General features: G+C 46.4%; 1 protein-coding gene across 1 annotated transcript in view; it reads left to right on the forward strand.

The window, feature by feature from the left end:
* The first annotated feature begins 11,162 nt into the window (after positions 1–11,162).
* Positions 11,163–21,770, forward strand: part of PTPN23 (protein tyrosine phosphatase non-receptor type 23) — a 41,612-nt gene continuing 31,004 nt past the window's right edge. The window contains exons 1-2 of the mRNA XM_082662759.1: positions 11,163–11,321; positions 19,031–19,105. Of these exons, the coding sequence (XP_082518885.1) occupies positions 11,238–11,321; positions 19,031–19,105 (159 nt within the window). The 5' untranslated portion in view covers positions 11,163–11,237. The remainder of the gene's footprint in view (positions 11,322–19,030; positions 19,106–21,770) is intronic.

Below are 21,770 nucleotides of genomic sequence, written 5' to 3' on the forward strand. Positions count from 1 at the left end.
TTCCCTGCTCTGTCTCCGAAAGGCTGCCACGAACAAGAGGACCAGATTGTTCTTCCCAGGGGGAGGCATGTCAACAAGAAAGTTCTCAAAACAAAACAAACAAAACCAAGAAAGGTCTCTTGATAATAGCTGGAGTCCAGCATGGCAGAAGTGGCCTGGGAGTCTAGAAGATCACTTGGCAGGGAAATTGTAGGAGACTATAGGGGCCATTTGATGCCTGGCTTCTCCAGCATCCATTTGCCCTACCCCTTCTCCCTTCCAATGAGGCCCCAATTCCCCTTTGAGGATCTGCATGGCTCTGGGAGAGGAAAACTCGACTTGGTCTAAGTCAAGCAATGCCTTCCATCTCTCCACCACCACTGGTGATTGATTAAGCTGGTCCACTTAGAATACATCACAGAACTTTTGGTGGGAATACTAGGCACTTTCTTTCCTCCTGGAAGTAAACAAGGAAGCATGGCTAGATGTGACAAAGAAAACATCTTAGGATGTGAGGTGGGCCCCTTAGGATGAGATCAGCACCACAGAAGGCAGAGAGGAAAGAGAGAAAAACAGATCCTTATGACATCACTGAGCTTCTGGGTCACACCTTGCCTGAAGGTGGAGGGCCTCCGGATGTTACTATTTAAGCTAGTTTGAATGGGCTTTTCTGTTACTTGCAACATGATGTCGCAACAAATGTAGGGTTCAGGCATCCAATAGAGAGGTGTGGGGACAGACTATGTAGCCTTTATAATCTCATCAAACCATAAGACTCTATGACATGTCCAAAGGTTTGAGGTTGGATGGCAGTAATCAGGCCCGGGAACTTGGGTTGGGGGCTCTGGTGGGATTTTTTTTTTTTTTTTTTGACTGGTGGACCTTACAGAGTATGAGTTCCAAAGGTCAAACTCTGTTATAGCCACATAAAAATCCTTCAATAACTTGCGCTTGATAATTGACCCAGAGCATCTTCAGAATACAGCTCTGTGAGCCCTGCCTCAGCTTCAGGGCTCCACAGACCTGGGTTCAAATCCCACCGCTGCCACTTCCCCACTGGTTCTTGGCCAGTCTCTCTGGGATTCTGTGTGCCTCATCTGTAAATCGGAGATAACAATTCTTACCTTGTAAGAGTGGTGAGAGGATTAAAGCTAATGTGGGTGGAGGAAGCTCAGGTGTGGTGGCTTTTATCTAGGGCAGTGATGGCTCAGAGATGCAGCTGAGACCATTAGGAAGCACAGAGCTCTCACCCCTCCAGGCTCTGACCGGGAGACCTGATTTTGCAGATGAGGAGACTCAGGCACTGGATGTTACGAACTGGGCCCCGACCCAGAGCTGGTAAGTGGAGGTTCTGGGATTCCAGCCCAAGGTAGCGTCATCCACCGTGCTGCTCTGCCTTCAGCGTGGGGGCTGTGTCTGGTCCCCCAGCTGCTGGGAGCTGAGCTGCAGAGGGTGAGGGCAGGATTCCAGGTGTCCAGCAGGAGGTTTCTCCACCCAGCCTGTGACTTGACCCTGGGGCCTGAGGTTGGAGCAGGGTGTGGGTAAAGTTCCGGAGGGTGGCTGGGGGGTAGAGGAGCAGGAAGTGGACACTCCAGGGAAATGTCTTGCAGGAGGCAAGAGATCCCATTCAGGTGAGCATTTCCACTCTGCAATTACCTGCTCAGCCAGCACCGCAGGTAGCTGGGGCCCTTGACTTCTCCTGAATGACCCCACGGCTCCCACACCTCCTTGAAAAGATGGTTGGAACAAAAAGCTTTCACAAGGTCTGGAGAATGATGAAGAAAGAAGCCTGGTGGGCCCTTGGGCAAGCTCTGCCCTTCTCGGGCCTTGGCTTCCTCCTTGCTGTAATGGGGTGGTCAGGAGGGGGCGCACAGATTTCAGAAACCTTTAGCCCCTTGCCCAAGTGGCCTGTGCAAGTCAAGGAAGGTGTGGAGAAAGCCGCTGTGGCCACATTGGTCCCCTGGGGGGACACACCTGATGTTCGAGAACCAGCAGTGTGGACACAAGTTGCCCACACTACCCATAGACACAGAGACCTCAGCTGGGAAGACCCTGGCCTCGGAAATTCCCACAAGCTGACCTCAGCCCTGACCCATCAGGTTTGTCACCACCCCACCCCCAACTAGGGGTGCTACCCAGCCTCCAGGCTTTCACTGCAAAGGCCAGAACGTCTCAAAGTTCTGCCACATATGGCTGTGCTACTGCTCACTTCCTGGCACCATGCAATCAGGAGGGTGTATTTGGGAAATCTCGAAGGCACCATTTACTCTGGAGGCCCTCCCTATCAAGGCCTGAATGAGGGTGTCTGTCCTAGGCAGGGGAGGAATAAATTCCCCTGTTGCTCTCTTTCTGCTCACAGACACTGGGAGGAGGGCCCCCTTCCCCCAAGAATTAAACCTGGTTCTGAGCAAAAACAAACAAAAAACATCCATAATTTCAAATCTGCTGGGCTTTTGTGCAGCCAGTGACCCCCAGGATCGCAGCCGTGCTGTGACAACCGTGTGGCCTTGGTGCCATCTGCTGGCCAAGTGACTTGGGAGCTAGGGAGGGGTGCTGGTTTTGTGAATGGGCCTCAGAGATCCCCAACCTTCTTCATAGTTGCGAACCTGTCTTGTTGGAGCCTTTTCTAGGGAGAAAGTAAGCAATGCTCCAAGGGTTCCTGGAGGGCCCAGGACCCTCTGGAGGGAGGAGAAGCTGCTTCTTTGCTGCTCCCATAGAAGCCTCTTTCTGAACCAAGGGAGGGGGGGCCACCCCAGAGTTCCCTCCCCAAGCTCCAGGAACATGGATGTTGGCTGAGATGGAAGGGATACAGTGGAATTCTTCCGGCTCTGGCCTCCAGCTGACCAGATCTGAGACCAGGTGAGTTCCCCTCTTCCCCTTTACTCTTCTCCCCAACTCCCTTCCCCGGCCACACCAGACCTCTCCTCTGACCTTCCCTCAGAGGCTACATGGTGTTTGGGGCAGCCTCTTTCCCCTCTCCATGCCTCAGATTCCCCACCTGTAATGCAGTGATTCTGGATTCGCATCCCAGAAAGGTGGCAGCGGGAGAGAGCTCCATGTTTCCTGTTTGGGTGGCTATGACCCTTCTTTCTGGACATGCCTCCTGGTGTTTGTGGGCAGGAGTCTTTCCAGGCTATACAGACACCCAGCAATGGAATTGCTGGGGCACAAAGGACGTATAGAGTTGCCGACTGAAAGAAAAAAAAAGCACAGCCTATAAGTTGAGAATTATGCTTTATTCAGCAGACTTACTGAGGACTTACGCCTGGGATACAGCCTCTCAGTTCTGAGTGACTGTTCCAAAGAGAAGCCAGAATACATAGGAGTTTTTGCTGAGGAAAAAACATGCAGTAGGACATCCAAGGATTACTGCTAGTCACAAAAACACATCTCAAGTTAATGATTTCAGGGCTTCTCTACGTATGGGAAGATGCAAAAGTCTGGGCTTATTGAAATCAATCCTTTGATAGGCACCTTAATCATCCAGGGCCAGTATCCTGTTTTTCTCCATCCTGAATCCCCTCAGGGCACACAGTTGGGGGCTGCAGTGGCTGATGGCTTTATGGCCACAACATCCTTTGTTTACTGAATTGGCAGGTGACATTCTTTGTTCACATTGTCAACACGACTAAATAATGCCAGTTTTCCAAAGTGGTGGCACCAATTTACATCCCATCTGCAGAGGATGAGAGTTCCTGTTGCTCCTTATCCTCACCAACACTTATTTTTGACTAATGTATACTCATTCATCCCATGAGTACGAAGTGAACTTTCATTGTGGTTTGGGTTTGCGTTTTTCTGGTTACTGATGAGGTTTGACATCTTTCCATACATTTTTGGCTGTTTCTGTAAGTTGCCGTACAAGTTGCCATTTTTCTATTGAGTTGTTTGTCTTTCTTGAGAACTCTCGAGAGTTTTTACATATTCTAGATGGTAAACTTTTCTTGCTTATGTCTCACAAATATCTTCTCCCAATTTGGTCTTATCTTTCTACTTTCTTTATGTGTTTTTCTTTTAACTTTTTTCTTTTGCCATGATTTTGGATTTACACAGAAAAGTTGCAAAAGTAGTGCAAAGAATTCCTTCATATCCTTTACTCAAATTCCCCAAATGTTAACATTTTACCACATTTCCATCCTCCTGTTTTCCTTTTCTCTCTCCCTCCCTCCTTTCTTCTCTCCCTCTTTTTCATATATATGTTATATTATATATAAAATACACACACACATATTCTCCCTTCTCCCCTCCCCTCCCCACAAGACACTTGAGAGTAAAGGCTGGGGGCAGAATGATGCCTTTTTATGCCTAAATGCTTCAGTGTATATTTCCTAAAAACAAGAACATTCTCTTACATGTAATCATAACCACTGAACAAATCTCAAAATCAGGCAGTTAACACTGATACACTACCATTATCTGATGTACAGACCTTATTCAGATTTCATCATTTGTGTTAGTAATGCCCTTTAGAGCAAAAGAAAATCCCATATCGTGTTATTTTCAGTTGTTAGGTCTCTTTAGTGTCCTTTAGTCTAGAACAGTATATCATTGTGTTTCATAACATTTTTGGACCGTTCCTCAGCTTATGTTTGTCTAGTGTTTATTCACTGTTCTATTAAGGTAATTTTTGATGCTGTGTCCTCCTCAGTGCATCATACCAGGAGGTACATGATGTATGTTTATCCCATTGCTGGTGACAGTAAATTTCATCCCTTAGGTTAGGGTGAGGTCTTTCAAGGTTCTCCATATAAAGTTACTATTTTTCCCTTTGTAATAATAAGTATATGTGGGGAGATACTATGGGACTTTGTAATTATCCTGTTACTTTACTTCTCAAGTCCATTAGTTTTACATCCATTGATGGTTTTCCCTGAATTATTAATATCGTGGTTGCTGAACAGTGGTTTTCTAATCTCATCCTTCCTTGTACATCAAGTAGTTGGCTTTCTACTGTAGAGAAGAGCTTTTGTCCTCTCCCACAATTATTTATTTAAACCTGTGTAAATTCATGTGTTATTTTATTTGATGGGTTATAATCTCTTACTATCCTTATTTTATTTTGATGCTCAAATTGTCTCAAATTTGGCAGGTGAAGCCTCTTAAGTTGGTTCCTGTGTTTTATGATGTCTTTTGCTCAACGGAAATTCTTAACTCAAGTGAAATTTAATTTATTGATCTTCCTTCATGGCTAGTGCTTTTTATTGCTTGTTTAAGAAATACTTCCCTAGCCAACTTTGTAAAGATATTCTCCTGTATCTACTTTTTAAAAGTTAGAGATATTTGTCTTTCTCATTTTGGTCCTTAATATACCTGGAATTATCTTCTTATGTTAACATTTTTTTTTATTAAACTGTAACATGTATACAAAAAATGCACAAAAGAGAAGTGTACAGCTTGGTTTATTTACCTCTTACAGGAGTAAGTAAACAAACTTCTATAACTAGCATCCTGATTGATCAACAGACAGAATATTCATAAGATCCCACAAGCTCTTCTTGTGTCCCCCACTTCCAGTCACTTCTCTCCCCCAACCCACAAGGATGACTGCTCTCTTGACTTCAAATACTACTGGAAATATGGTGTGGAGTAGGCTCTCTATCAGTCAGGGTTTTCCAGAAAAACAGAACCAATAGGAGACAGATAGTTGATAGATAGACACATAGATAGACAGACAGAGTTATTTTTAAGGAATTGGCTCAGGTGATTGTGGGGTTTGGCAAGTCCAAGATTTGTAGGACAGGCCAGCAGGTCAGAGACTCAGGCATGAGTTGATATGGCCATCTTGAGGCAGAATTTCTTCTGTTAAGGACACAAGTCATTGGATTAGGGCCCACCCTAATCCAGTATTATCTCATCTTAATTTGATTATATCTGCAAAGACCCTATTTCCAAATAAGGTCACATTCACAGTTCCCTAGGGGTTAGGACTTCGACATAGCTTTTGCAGGGGGTGATACAATTCAACCCATAACAGACTCCAATTTAATTTTTTTCCTCTGGATGACCAACTGACGTGCATCATGTATTCACCAGTACCTCCTTTCCTCACTGGCTTGCAATACCACCTCTAGAGTCCATTAAGTGGACGTGGGTTCTGTTTCTGGGTTCTCTGATGGTCTAATGTTGTGTTCTTGAGCAAATACCCACATTGTTCCAATTACTCAGCTTTTTTTTTTTTAATTTATTTATTTATTTATTTTTGGCAGCATTGGGTCTTCATTGCTGGGTGCGGGCTTTCTTTAGTTGTGGCGAGTGGGGGCTACTCTTCGTGCAGTGCACAGGCTTCTCATTGTGGTGGCTTCTCTTTGTTGCGGAGCATGGGCTCTAGGTGCACAGGCTTCAGTAGTTGTGGCGTGCAGGCTCAGTAGTTGTGGCTTGTGGGCTCTAGAGTGCAGGCTCAGTAGTTGTGGTGCACGGGCTTAGTTGCTCCGTGGCATGTGGGATCTTCCCAGACTGGGGCTCAAACCCGTGTCCCCTGCACTGGCAGGCAGATTCTCAACCAGTGTGCCACCAGGGAAGCCCTACTCAGCTTTCTAACAGGACTACACATCTGGTGGAACAGGGCTTCTCATTTTATTTCTCCTCTCTAAGACTTCTTAGGCCTTTGCTTTTCCATATAAATTTGAGAAACAGCTTGTCAACTTCCACACACCAAAACATTGGGAACTTGACAGGAATTGCACGGAGCCTATGGATCACCTCTCTTCTCCCAGGAAGCCTTCACTCCTTACCAACCCCATGAGGCTCTCTGCCCCCTCTGGGTTCACACTCGCCCCACCCTATTCTATAGAGGTGATTTGGCCTCTTTGGCTGGCCTAAACCCAACAGACCCCATCCCAATGCTGCCCCTGTGGTATATTTCTTTTTCAAGCCACCCTCACATGTTTCCTGTGTGTGTCCGTATTCCAGACCCCCTAAAAAGACCCTGAAGGAGGATCTGAGTGGTGCAGTTTTCCTGTCTCCGCCCTCCCCTCTCTAGGGCCTAGAATAGTGTCCTGGGAATCCACAACCCCAGTTAAGGGCCCTTCCTCCTAGTCACCACTCCCTTCCACAGTCGATCAATACAGCAGCCAGTAGAACCCTTAAACTTACATCGGATTTATCCCTCCTCCGTTCCAAATCCTCCCATGTTTCCCCAGGTCATCCAAGGAAAAGCCCAAATCCTCATTACAGTTTTTGAGAGACCCTACGCCATGGGCAAGCCCTACCCATTACCTCTCTGACCCCATTTACTGCTCTTTTCCACACTCACTCTACCTCAGCCACTCTGGCCTCCTTGCTGTCCTTCAGGCATGGCAGGGACAGTCTCGGCTCAGGGACTTTGCATTTGCTATTCTCTCTTTCTAGAACACTCTTCCCCTAGCTATGCCCCTGGCTTGCTCCTTCATGTTCTTCAGATCTTCGCTCAAATAGTATCTTTTCAGTGAAGGCTTCTGTGACCACCCCATATAAAAGATATAAAATTGTAAAAGTCCTCCTTCTCATATTCCCACCCTCCTTTCTCCGCATTTTCTTTTTACCATAGCAGTTTCTGCCATCTCATACACTGTATATTTTTTATTGTGTTAATACCTATCTCGCCTCGTTAGATTGTAACCTCATGAGGGCAGAGATCTTTGCCTGTTTTATTCAACAGTGCCTAGAACAGCACATAGGGTGCAGTGGGTGTTGAATAAATATTAATTGAATAAATGAACTAGAAGGGAGGAGACCCAGGCCCAGCCTGACTCTTTATCCACTTGCTGGGAGAGTTGAGTGGTCCACTCCCCAATCCAGGCCTAAGTTTCCACATCAGTAAAATGGATCCACATCGATTAAATGAGGGAGGATGTCTGTGTGTCTTTGAGGTCATTCCAATTCTGATAGGAGGGTTGTCTTGAGAAAGGGGTGAACTGACCTGGCTGAATGGGGTGTTTGCTGCCCCCTTGTGACAGGGCCTACCCTTCCCCAGTACTAGTGAGTCTTAGATTTCCCCAAACTCCCAACTCTGCCTGTCTCTGTGAGGAAATATGTGCATAAGCAGGGCACCCCTTAACCCAGAGACATCCTTTCTGCTGTCTCACCTCCACTGACCCATCTTCATTCCATTGCCTCAGCATTCAAGTCTCCCTCACAGGACCTCTTGGTCTTTGATGCCTCTCATGCCAATTGCCCTCATGTCACTGAGACCATATGTTACAGGCTGAATTGTGTCCCCCAGAATTCATATGTTGAAGTAATAACCCCCAGTACCTCAGAGTGTGACTATTTGGAGATGGAATCTATAAAGAAGTAATATAGTTAACATGAGGTCATGAGGGTGGGCCCTAATCCAATATGACTGGTGTCCTTATAAGAAGAGATTAGGACAGAGACATTCACAGAAGGAAAACCATGTGAAGACGTGGGCAGAAGACATCCACCTACAAACCAAGAAGCAAGGCCTCAGAATAAACTAACCCTGCTGACACCTTGACCTCAGACTTGTGGTCTTATCCTCAATTCTTCCACCTCTGAGCAGGTGACCCCAAGAAGGTCCTCCAGATACGAGCTCTGATAAGATGCTGGTAAATTTTTCTTTTTCCTTAAAAAAATTATCTGTAAGGTCTTGCGTTTTTTAAAGTATTTATTTATTTTTGGCTGTGCCAGGTCTTCGTTGAGGCATGCAGGATCTTTGTTGTGGCATGCGAGATCTTTAGTTGCAGCTTGTGGACTTCTTAGTTGTGGAATGCGAACTCTTAGTTGCAGCATGTGGGATCTAGTTCCCTGACCAGGCATCAAACCCGGACCCCCTGCATTGGGAGTGTGGAGTCTTACCCATTGGACCACCAGAGAAGTCCCAGGTCTTGGATTTTTTTTTTTTTTTTTTTTTTTTTTTTTTGCGGTACGCGGGCCTCTCACCGCTGCGGCCCCTCCCGCTGCGGAGCACAGGCTCCTGACGCGCAGGCTCAGCGGCCATGGCTCACGGGCCAAGCTGCTCCACGGCACGTGGGATCCTTCCGGACCGGGGCACGAACCCGTGTCCCCTGCACTGGCAGGCAGACTCTCAACCACTGCGCCACCAGGGAAGCCCTTGGATTTTTTTTTTTTTAAGTTTTTATTGTGGTAAAATATACCTAACATAAAGTTTACCATTTTAGCCATTTTTAAGTGTACAGTTCAGTGGCACTAAGTACATTCACATTGTTGTGCAACCATCACCACCATCCATCTCCAGAACTTTTTCATCATCCCATCCTGAAACCCTGTACCCACTGAATACTAATTCCCCATTCCCTCCTCCTCCCAGTCCCTGAGCAATCACCATTCTACTTTTTATTTTTACAAATTTGACTACTTTTAGTTAACTGATTTAAGTGGAATCACACAATATTTGCCATTTTGTATCTGGCTTATTTCACTTAGCATCATGTCTTCAAGGTTTATTTATGTTGTGGCATGTACTGGGTTAGCCAAAAAGTTTGTCCATGTTTTTTCCTAAGATGTTACAGAAAAACCTGAACAAACTTTTTGGCCAATCCAATATCCAAATTTCCTTCCTTTCTAAGGCTGAGTAAAATAGTTCAGTGTATGTTATACTACACTTTGTTTATCCATTCATCTGTTGATGGACATTTGGTTTATGTCCACCTTCTGGCTGTTGTAAATAATGCTGCTGTGAACACTGGTGTAGTACTTGCATTTTCTTTTGCTCTAACTCCAATTGGCATGAAGGTCCTTGATTGCAAAGGGGACCTGGGCCCTTGATTATGGATGAGCACCCTCTTCTGAGCCCAGATCACACATCCCGTGGTCTCCTCCACATCTTCTCTTGAACAACATAAGGGCATCTATATCCAGCTTAACAGAAACAGCCCTGAACCTTTGCTCTTCCCTTCCAAACCTGTTCCTCTCCACATTTTCCCATGTCGGTAAACAGTCGTGGAGCCACCCAGCTATACCAACTAGAAACTTGGCAATAATCTTTTATATTCTCAACCCCCTACATCCATTCACCCCAAGTTCTGATACGTTTTTCCAAAACATTTCTCAAATCTGCCCACGTTTCATCTCCCTTTGCCCCAACCTGACATCACTTGTCTCCTGCAAGACTACAAAAGGCTCCTCACAGATTTCCTTGCTTCCACTTTTGCCCTATCTAGCAAACCATTCTCCATCTTATTTGTTTTTAAAGCTAGGTAATATATACATGAGTTTAAAATCCCTTCTCTACAGGTTACCTCTTCAGAGGCAATAGCTGTTCTCTTCTCCCTGGTCCGCTTCCAGACAGTCGGAAAGGTACTCCCGTGGCTGTATATATTCATCCCCACCCCCATCTACCCACATTGCTCTAGGCCTCTTTTTTTTTTTTTCCGCTTTACACACCATCTACGCCTTTTTTCTCATCATCACAAACGGACGTGCCAGTCTCTTAGGCAGTGCCCGGCCTTACAGGCTGGACCGAGTGTGCCAGTCTCCAACCAGTCACTCCTCTGTTCCAAAGCTCGACACCTGGAATGAAACCTCTTGCTCTCTTCTTAGCCCTGTCTCCCTCTTGGCCTGGAGGCCCCTACCCCAAGGCTCAGTTTTTTGTTTTTGTTTTTTTTGCGGTACGCGGGCCTCTCACTGCTGTGGCCTCCCCCGCCCCGTACGGACGCGCAGGCCCAGCGGCCATGGCCCACGGGCCCAGCCGCTCCGCGGCATATGGGATCCTCCCGGAGCGGGGCACGAACCAGTGTCCCCTGCATCGGCAGGCGGACTCTCAACCACTGCACCACCAGGGAAGCCCAAGGCTCAGTTTTTAAGTCACCTCTTCTGAGTGGCCTGCCGCCACGTTATCTCTACCACCGCACCTAACCCCATCTACCAAGGCCCTCGACACTACTTAAGTCTACAAGTTCACGGTTACGTTCTTTTACGCCCTTCCCCTGAGTGGGGACCACCTCGGGCCAGAGCCAATCCAGCAGGTCTACTTCCTCCAGGAGGAAGAAACCAGTTACTACCCTGTCTGGCATTTAAGTGCAGGTAGACTACTACTCCCAGAAACCCTTTCGCCTCGGGCTGGAGATTTGCCCTCTACACACGCCCCGTGGAGGAGGCTGAGCATGCGCAATGGAAGATGAGCCTGCGCGAAAGGCTGTGCGGGCGGGGACCGCATCTCCCAGCAGGCCGTGGGGGCATTCTTTTATCCCAGCGTGACCAGTAACTTCCGGCGTGGAGGGGCGGCGCGGTGCCTACAGCTGAGCTAGTACCTGGAAAAGCTAGCGGAGCGGCCGAGTGGCCGGCGGGCGGCAGCCGCCATGGAGGCTGTGCCCCGCATGCCTATGATTTGGCTGGACCTGAAAGAGGCCGGTGACTTCCACTTTCAGCCGGCCGTGAAGAAGGTGAGTGCGCCTCCTCCCCGCCCCCGCTTCTCCCGCGTATCTCTGTCGTCTGCCGGCGCGGGACGCCCCCTGCGCGTCCATCATCTCCCCAGACCCTGTCGCGACGTCGGGTGAGGCCAGGAGGGGCCTCCGCTGGCTTTCCTTAGCTTGGCCCACCCCCATCTCACCCCAACCCACCCCTGCGCGCCCACAGGCCCCTGGTAGCACCCGCTGTCTCCTCGGCCATCCAAGATTCCCATCCAGGCACCTCACTTCCTCGGTGTGACGCTCTGGACCTCGTTCTGCTCCGCCCCTAATCCACGCCAGGACCGCCCTGCGGGGAGCAGTGGGCGGCCCTCCCTGAACGGCTGGGTGGAAAGGCTGTGCCCGGCCCTCGGTGCGCTGTCTGTCCACGACCGGACTGGGACAGACGCTGAGGATGGCTCAGGATGTGTTTTAAGATGAGAGCTCCGTGAGCCACAGGAATGCCTGACCTCTGCGATTGGAGTCTCTCTGACACTTGGTGCCATTCTGTCTGGTCTCCTCAGAAGAAGAACCCTAATCTGGAGATCCTTTGGACCAGAAAATACAGTTCCGTGTCATTTGGGGAAGGGTTACTGCCTTTCACGACTGCCCAGAGGGGATAAACAGTGTTGTAGCTTCCGGAGAGACTTTAGGAGTCATTTGTTGAACCTTCAGTTGGACGGAAGAGGCTGGCAGGTTTGGCGCTGACGGAGGCGAGGGATCGCTGTGGCGAGATCAGGTGTGGCTGGTACAAAGCGGGGCCAGGTGTGTCGACTGGGCATCAGAAGCCCTCTGAGACATCTGCTGCCTTGGGAATGACCACCTGATAGCATTGGGGGTCAGAGCAGAAGTAAAAAGGAACAACCAGGAGGCTCTTGCAGGTTGATATCCTTGTGGTTTTTTTCAGTAAGGTGCTTGAGGAAAAAAATAGGACAAAGAAAATAGATTGAGAAGTAGTTTCCGAGGAAGGTCTCCCATTCTCTCTTGACACTGCCACTGCCTCAGTTCAGACACTAACAGTTTGTATCCCTTTGAGTCCATCGTTTAATCTCTTTGGGCATCTTTTCCCTCATTTGTAAAACCAGGAAATTAGATTAATTGATCTAAAATTCCAAAAATTTGTTACCTCTTTCCCAGAGTTTGGTAACTCCTCTCATGGAGGCCCAGGGGCTCCCAGGGAGAACATTGCTCACATAATACCTTGTGGGCTAGGTGTAGGTGACAAGAGCATCAGAGGCTAAGTTTAAACAAAAAGATCTCCAAGGAGTTCCTGGGCTAAGATTTTATCCAGTGGATTTATCTTCCATCTGCTCTTTTAATTCAATTAGGTGAATTTTTCTAAAACACAGCAAAACTTTGTTTTCTAGTTCAACCGTAACCTATTCAGAATACTCTCTGACCTACCCCAGTTCTTTCATCATTTTTTCAGGGCTCAGTATGTGTTTGATCTACGTGCTTCTGATACAAGTATCCCAGATTCTGTTCACAGCTACTTGCTGTTCCCTTAACATTCTCTGTATGTTTGCTCTTCTGTGCCTTTGGTTGTGGAATTCCTCCCACCCAGAAGAGCTCACGTCTTTGCCCTCTGGAGTGGGGATGGGGTTCTTCTTTTTTTAAAAAAAATTTTTGTTGTTGTTTTTTTTTTGATGTGAACCACTTCTAAAGTCTTTATTGAATTTGTCACAGTATTGCCTATGCTTCACGTCTTGTCCCCCTGGCCCCGAGGCATGCAGGATCTCAGTTCCCCGACCAGGAATCGAACCCACCCCCCTGCATTGGAAGATGAAGTCTCAACCACTGGACCACCAGGGAAGTCCCGATGGGGCTCTTCTTTAATCTCTATTTATTGATTCTGTCAGTCTTTCAAGGTCCAGTTTAAGCTCTGTCTCATCCACAAGCCTTCTTTCATCTGGATTAATCTTTCCCTTCTCTGAATTCCTCACTCTTTTTATCCTTTTCCTAGTGACAGTTACGTGCGCTATGTTTTAACCCCACTGTTCTATTGTAAGTAACCTGAGAGGCATCTCCCTGCTCCTCAGAACCTAGCAGGGTCCCTTTTTCATAGTTGGCATGCAGGAAAATGTTTCTCAGATGATTGACAGTTGAGAGGGAATTAAGAGATGGTGACCATAAATTTATGGAAATCCAGTGGATAAAATCTTAGTCCAGGAACTCCTTGGAGATCTTTTTGTTTGAACTTAGCCTCTGATGCTCTTGTCACTTAACACCTAGCCCACAAGGTATTATGTGAGCAGTGATCTCCTGGGAGCCCCTGGGCCTCCATGGGAGGAGTTACTCATTAGCCATTTACTAAGGTGGTATCAGATGCTGAGGAAAAATTCATTTCCTAGACATCTGCTCTTTTTCTTTGTTTCCTTATTTTGGGGTTGGGGAAAGATACACCATTTATTTGATAGGTTAAAATTGTTGCATGTTTTACATGAACCCACTGAAAAGGAATAGCAATCTTGTGGGTGGCCAACTCCTTCCGGTACTCTGGAACTGTCTTCCTGCAGAGGAGACTACAGTAGCCACTGCAGCTGGGAACTCTCCCTGACCAGGACTCCTGTCCCCAACCCTAGAACCCACGCTTAACCTTCTGCCACTGGTACCCTTGTCCTTTCCTACCCTTGCTCCGACCTGCAGGAACCTTCACCAATGACTTAGAGCTTAGGAGTAGAATTTAATTTAGGATAGTAGAATGAAAATGGTTCTGTTGAGGTCAATCTGTTGAGCACCATGCGGAGTCCTGAAATACAGATGAATAAGAGTCCTTTTTTTCATGGAATACATAGTTTGGTAGAGGAGATTTAAAAATTAGATTGTGACATCAGTGGAAGAGTAGAGATATGTGCAGTGTGTACAGAAGTACCAGCCTAAGGAGGGGCCATCAGGGGAGGCTTGCCAAGGAGGTGGGTTTTGAAGAATAAATAGGAGTTTTTCAAGAAGGTAAAGGGTTTCTTTATTTGTGAGAGCTGGGCCTTTGAAAAAAACCTTTCATAATGGTTAGTACTGGTTTTCATTCCTGATGGATATGCCTTCAATTATGGAATAATGTGAAATAAGAGCCAGGAGAACAGCAAGCTGGTTTTGAACAGCAGTGCCAAGTTTTAGGTTGGGATACCTGGACTCACATAATTTTTTAGTGGGGAAATGCTGCTAGCCCTGTACCTTACCTGTGTTTTGGAGCCCAGAGTGCTCACTGGAAACTGATGAAGGATGACTCTGTGCTCTTCATCAGTGAGTGATTTGGCCACACATGTTCATGTTAGAAGTTCTTTCCTCCTGTGGTCCCAAACACCTGCCCTTAACCAACTGCACTTGAGCTCAGGTCAAGCTCACTTGGACTCAGGTGCTACATCCATCCCTGATTCATTCATTGAACAAATAGTTATTGAGTGACATTCTCAGGGCTGTATGTGATGACAAAAATGTCTGCCCTCATGGAGCTTACCTTCTAGTGATCCACATAGTAAACCATCCTCAAGGACAGATGTACCATAGGTAGCCACCCTACCAACCAAGTGGCTTCTTGGCCTCTCCCCTCTTCCCTCTCTGGCTGGATTGCTCTCTCTAAGTCTCCACTTTCGCACCAGGTTACTCCAGAGAAACTGTCCGCTGTTCAAGGCCTGCCACCACTTCGCTTCAGCCTGCCTTTCACACTTCAGTCTTACCAGGCCTCTCACATAGGAACTTTCAGCCTCTTTTGCTGGTCATTGTCCTTGTTCCGGTCCTTACTGGAATTCCTTTCCTCCTGTTCATCACCCAGGTTGAACCGTACTTTCTTGGGGTCCCTTTAGCTGCCGGCAGTTGTACCACCCTCCTTCAAATTCAGACAGATCTTACCGCTCCCCTCACTCAGTTGACCTGTGCCACAGAGTGTACACTCTTGTTGCCTCTTCTTACTGTTCATCTTATTCTCATGTAGGTAGAGTCTGGTTTTCAGGTTTGTGGAGTTTTTATCCCCTTCCAGATTTCTCATGGGACAGCTCACTCTTGAAAAACTTGTCCCACACATAGATGGGGAAATGAGATGACCAGAGGCCTAAAAGTGCCTGGCTCCTCAGCAGTGAGGAGCACAGGATGTTGCCAGTTGCCTTTGGTGGTGACCTGTCTTATCTCTTATCACAGATTTGGAGTCACTGAGCCGGTCTGCTTGAGCCTATCTGCCCACTCGAGTTTACTGCAGAATGGCTTCAGGTGCAGGTGACCTGGATTGTTCAGTTCATTCTTCTCTGACTTTAATCTCATACATAAAAGCCGTATATCCCTTTCACACCAGATTCTTTACTTGGGAAGTAATAAATACTTGTGTGTAGAGAGTGCTTAGGTTGAATGACCTAGTCTAGTTCTAGCACCCTCCAGGGGAGGTAACTTGAGTCGACCTCACTAGTGTTATCCAGGCAGTTGGAGGGGCTGTTCAGAAGAGATGCGGGAGAGAAGCCTTGAGTCTTATGTAGGGGTTAGACTAGGTGAGGATGAATGCCTTTTCTCATCCCTGATGCTCTTGGCCTGTAATTTGGTCTTAGGCTTGCTGATACCAAGGGGCTGAAGATTCCCCTTGGCAATAATACTTCCTTCTCTGAATAAAATTAATCTCACTTGAAATTCAGTAGCAGAACATATATTGTATTCATTAACAACACTGTAAGTGGGACTTAATTTTATGTGGAATAGCCCAAGGCATTCCCCATATTTGAGTCAATCCTGCAAGTGAAGAAAAAAAGAAATACAATGTGCATGGTGAATGAATACAGTGCCAACAGCTGTGATGCCTTTTATTGCCTTTTCTTCTTGGGTTATTGCTTTAATTAGCACCATGAAATTCCAAGGTGTTATATCAAATTAAGAGCAGAAGCTAAACATCCCCATTATCCAGGAAAAAAAAAAGACATACACAGAAGAATGAGACCATGATAGTACCAGAGAAGGTGACACAAAAGGAATATCCCTGGGTCAAGAATCAGGAAGTTTGGCCCAGAGTGCTAGCACTGCGATTGCTCATCTCTGCAAAAGAATGGCAGGACCCAGGATGGATGTTTCCAGTGATCTCAATTTACCTGCAGAATTCTGGGCTATTTGTTGCTCGGTAAAAGAGCAGAGTACCATCATGGAAACAGTATAGACGTTGGAATCAGACAGACCTTGCCTTAGGTCCCACCTTTTCGACTTAATAGTTGGTGACTTTCAGCTGCTACAAATGATTACATCATTAACCTGGGCCTCATTTTTCTCACCTGTAACATGGACTAATATACCTTATAAGCTTGTGGGAATCAAGAGTTAATGCATGTGAGTCCCTAGTACAGGTCTTGGCATATTGTAAACAATATTTTCAACTTAGCATCCTCTTCCTCTGTTTAGTGAATAGCTCAAGACCTATGACAGCTCTGTGAGTTAGACATAGCAGGTAATTTTTTTAAATAATTTTTTAAAAAATTTATTTATTTTATTTATTTATTTTTGACTGCATTGGGCCTTCGTTGCTATGCACGGTCTTTCTCTAGTTGCGGCGAGTGGGGGCTACTCTTCGTTGCGGTGCGCGGGCTTCTCATTGCGGTGGCTTCTCTTGTTGCGGAGCATGGGCGCTAGGTGTGTGGCCCTCAGTAGTTTTGGTGCGTGGGCTCAGTAGTTGTGGCTCTAGAGCACAGGCTCAGTAGTTGTGGCGCACGGGCTTAGTTGCTCCATGGCATGTGGCATCTTCCCGGACCAGAGATCGAACCCGTGTCCCCTGCATTGGCAGGTGGATTCTTAACCACTGAGCCACCAGGGAAGCCTCATAGCAGATAATATTAACTCCATTTTACAGGTGAAAAACCAAGCCCAGACAGATCTCAAAGCAACCCAGGGGCATAGCCAGGACTTACTCAGTCTTGGTATTTCTCTCTGGAAGTGGTCTTTTCATTCTGTTTTATTGTTTTCACTTATAACTCCTTCCTCGCCGTTTTGCCCCCTGCCGTGGCTCTGAACCCTGAACATGCTTTCAGCATAAAACTGTTCATAGGTCTCATTGTTCCCTCAGAAAAGGATTCCCAGCTACTCCAAAGCCTGGCTGGGCTCTGGAGGTTCCCTGATCCTCCTAACCCCCACCAGCTGTTAGTTGTGTAGCTGTGCTGGGGTCCTGTCAGTGCCTTCTAGTATCTTACTCTTGATCTGGGGTGCCAAGGCCCAGGCTCTACCTGCTGCTGGGCCTTCCTTCTCAGACTCTGCTGTGACCTTCAAATCCTGACCAGACCTTGTTCTGAGCTGTGCAGAGGTGTGAGCTATAGAGAGAATGACTGAGAGATGGTCTCTGTCCTTTACTCTAGAACCTTCAGCCGCCTCTTTCCTCTGTTCAGTAGGGGGAGTGATCAAGCCATGGAGGATTTTATCAGAATTTAAACAATAACCTGTCTGCTCCACTGACTCATTGTGTGGCTGGCGATTCATTTTTGCTTCCCATTTTTTGTTTTATGAGAACCATGTTTAAAAAATAGAAATGGATTGGTCTAATGTGTGGTTAAGAATATGGGCTCTGGAGCCCAAATGCCTGGATTTCAGTCACTGCCCCATCAGTTATTGGTGCTGTGTGACCTCGGCAAATGCCTTAACTTCTGTGCCTCAGTTTCCTCATTTCCTCATCTGTAAAATGGTGACGATGATGATGTCTGCTTCTTTGGGTTGTTGTTAGGATTGAGTGACTTATTAGGCACTTGGCACAGTGTTTGGCCTGTGGGTAGGAGCTCAGTAAGTGTTTGCTGCTGATCTTGGAGGAGGAATGAGACAGGTAGAAGGTTTCCTCTAGGGACAGTTTGCTGGCAGTGGAGGCAGCATCTCTCTCCCCTTTACCATTGTGTGACTACAGGGACAGATGTTCTCAGCGATGTCAGGTGAAGCCTTGTTTCTAGGACTCTCAGATATCCCTCCAATCCCTTCGGCCTCTGTCCCACAGGACCTCCTGCAACAGGAGTAGTTCCAGCTGCCTTAGTCTGTTGATCTTAGGTGAACAAGGGGCCCTTTTGTCCAGGCCGTGCCTCCAGGCTGGTGAGTGTGCTCACTGTCCAAGAGGTGGTGAGTGCTGTTGTGGGCAGGCATGCCAGTCCCTTCTCTGATATGGGCCCCCTCCTCTCCCCTCCCCCTGTCTGGGTCATTCCCATCACACATCCACAGGCCTTTCCTCACCAATGAGATCACTTACTTCTGTGGTGCCCTTTCCGCAGGAAGGCGGGCTGGTGAAGAAGACTTTGCGCTCCCACTTCTTTGGTTCTTCTTCCTACTACATTTGCTGTTGGGTCAGGATTATGACTGTGACCCCAGGACACACCAGGGACCAGTACTTGAGGGAGGCTTGAATTTCTGGCCCATTTTGGGATGCTCAGTAGGATCCCATTTCAGACAGCTGAGTTCCCCAGCTTCCTGAGCTGGCAGAGTCCTGGGCTTCATAGAGAGAGGGCTGCAGCATGATGAGGGCCAGCCAGGGTGTTCCATTCAGGTTGTCTAGTCTTCTTTTCCATTTTGTTCAATGGAGGAGGCTCCCGCAGTCAGCATCTTGGTGCTGTCCCATTATTGAGGTCGAGTTTCTTGCGGCCCAGGAGATGAGCTCGTGGTTGTGGGTCTGGACTCCATCCTGAGCCCTGACTGGTGATTGCCGAGGACTCGGAGGGCAGGAGCAGGAGCAGGGCAGTATGCTCTATCCCTGGTTTACAATCTTCTCTCTCTCTCCCTAGTTTGTCCAGAAGAATTATGGAGAGAATCCAGAAGCCTACAATGAGGAACTGAAGAAGCTGGAGTTGCTCAGACAGGTAGGAGGATAGTGTTTTTATGCAGGTGTGGACAGAATTGGTTTGATAGGGAAGTAAAGAAACCACCTAGAACTGTCTTCTTATTTTAATTCAGTATTTTTTCCTCTGTAAAAGCAGCAAAATTAATGATAGAAAAATATGAAAATACTAAAATCAAAAAGCAAAAGAAAAAACGCTTTTCACAATTTTTTTGTATATATATATATATTTTAATGTTATTTATATATACTATATAAAACCACAGTAGGACCACGTACCACCTATACTGCCTATGTAGCCTGCCTTTTTCACTTAACATACTGTGGATATGTTTCTGTATCAGTGAGCATACAACAGTGGTATTTTTTTTCTTGGTTTATCTAATAATTTTTCTTTAAGTTTTATTTTATATTGGAGTATAGTTGATTTACAATATTGTGTTAGTTTCAGGTATACAGTAAAGTAATTCAGTTATACAGATATCTGTTCTTTTTCAAATTCTCTTCCCATTTAGGTTATTACACAATATTGAGTAGAGTTCCCTGTGCTATACAGTAGGTCCTTGTTGATTATCTGTTTTAAATATAGTAGTGTGTATATGTCAGTCCCAAACTCCCAGTTTATCCTTCCCCCACCACCTTTCCCTTTTGGTAACCATAAGTTTGTTTTATAAGTCTGTGAGTTTTTTTCTGTTTTGTAGATAAGTTCATTTGTATCTTTTTTTTAAGATTCCACATAGAAGTGATATCATATGATATTTGTCTCTTGTCTGACTTACTTCACTTAGTGTGGTAATCTCCTGGTTCATCATGTTGCTGCACATGACATTATTTCATTCTTTTTAATGGCTGAGTAATATTCCATTGTATATATGTAGCAAATTTTTTAAAAAAATTATTTATTTTTGGCTGTATTGGGTCTTTGTTGCTGTGCGTGGGCTTTCTCTAGTTGCAGCGTACAGGAACTACTCTTTGTTGCGGCGCACGGGCCTCTCATTGTGGTGGCTTCTCTTGTTGTGGAGTGTGGGCTGTAGGCATGCGGGCTTCAGTAGTTGTGGCACACAGGCTCAGTAGTTGCGGTACACAGGCCCTAGAGTGCACAGACTTCAGTAGTTGCAGTGCGTGGGCTCAGTAGTTGTGGCTCGTGGGCTCTAGAGCGCAGTCTCAGAAGTTGTGACGCATGGGCCTAGTTGCTCCACAGCATGTGGGATCTTCCTGGACGAGGGATTGAACTTGTGTCCCCTGCATTGGCAGGCGGATTTTTAACCACTGTGCCATCAGGGAAAGTCCTGTCCCACGTCTTCTTTATCCATTCATCTGTCGGTGGACATTTAGGTTTCTTCTATGTCTTGGCTATTGTAAACAGCACTGCAGTGAATATTGGGGTGCATGTATCCTTTCGAACCTTTCAGGCTTCTGTTCCATTACTTCTTCCCCCTTACCTTTCACCCCCAAGACAAATCCCAACCCCTGCCAAACCGCTGTGGTGTTGTATGTAGGTGGGGTGGTGTACGTAGGTGGGGTAACTCTAAGGAAGGAGGCTGGAGGTGGGAATCCCCCCACCAGGAGACTTGGAGGCCAGCTGACTTTTCAAAGCTGTTTCAGCCCAGAGGGTCCAACATTCTTTGGGTACACTAGACTTGGTTTAACTGTAGGAGGGCCCACCTGGATCTGGAGATTGTGGTTTCGTGCAGAGGGACCAGGCACTATATGTCTGCGGGGGTGGAGGGGGGGCTCATTTGCTGGCACATCCTCCTCAGCTCCCTCAGCCCCATAACAGTCCAGCCTCAGGACCCAAGCCTGCTCAGGCTTTAGGGATGTGACACCAGCCAAGGTCACTGAGGCCTGAGGGGAATAGAGTAGGCATTTCTTTTTTTCTTTTCTTTTTTTTTTAAATTTTTATTTTATGTTGGAGTATAGTTGATTTACCACGTTGTGTTTGTTTTAGGTGTACAGCAACCTGATCCAGTAATACATATACATATATCTATTCTTTTTCGGATTCTTTTCCCATGTAGGTTATTACAGAGTGTTGAGTAGAGCTCCCTGTGCTATACAGTAGGTCCTTGCTGATTATCTATTTTATATATATTAGTGTATACAGGTTAATCCCAACCTCCTAATATATTCCTCCTCCCCCACCTTTCCTCTTCGGTAATCCTAAGTTTGTTTTCTAAGTCTGTGAGTCTGTTTCTGTTTTGTAAATTAGTTCATTTGTATCAGTTTTTCATATCTACCTATAAGTGATAACATGATATTTGTCTTCCTCTGTCTGATTTCAGTTGGTATGATCATCTCTAGGTCCATCCATGTTGCTGCAAATAGCATAATTTTATATGGCTGAGTAATATTCCATTATATATGTGTGTGTGTGTGTTTATTTATACACACACACACACACACACACACACACACACACACACACCCCACATCTTCTTTAGCCATTCATTTGTTGATGGACATTTTGGTTGCTTCCATGTCTTGGCTATTTTAAATAGTGCTGCAGTGAGCATTGGGGTGCATGTATCCTTTCAAACAATTGTTCTCTCTGGATATATGCCCAGGAGTGGGATTGCTGGATCATATGGTAGCTCTATTTTTAGTTTTTTAAGGAACCTCCGTACTGTTCTCAATAGTGGCTGTACCAATTTACGTTCCCACCAACAGTGTAGAAGGGTTCCCTTTTC

The sequence above is a fragment of the Grampus griseus genome, assembly GCF_964374135.1.
Source record: "Grampus griseus genome assembly, chromosome: 10".
Lineage (NCBI taxonomy): Eukaryota > Metazoa > Chordata > Mammalia > Artiodactyla > Delphinidae > Grampus > Grampus griseus.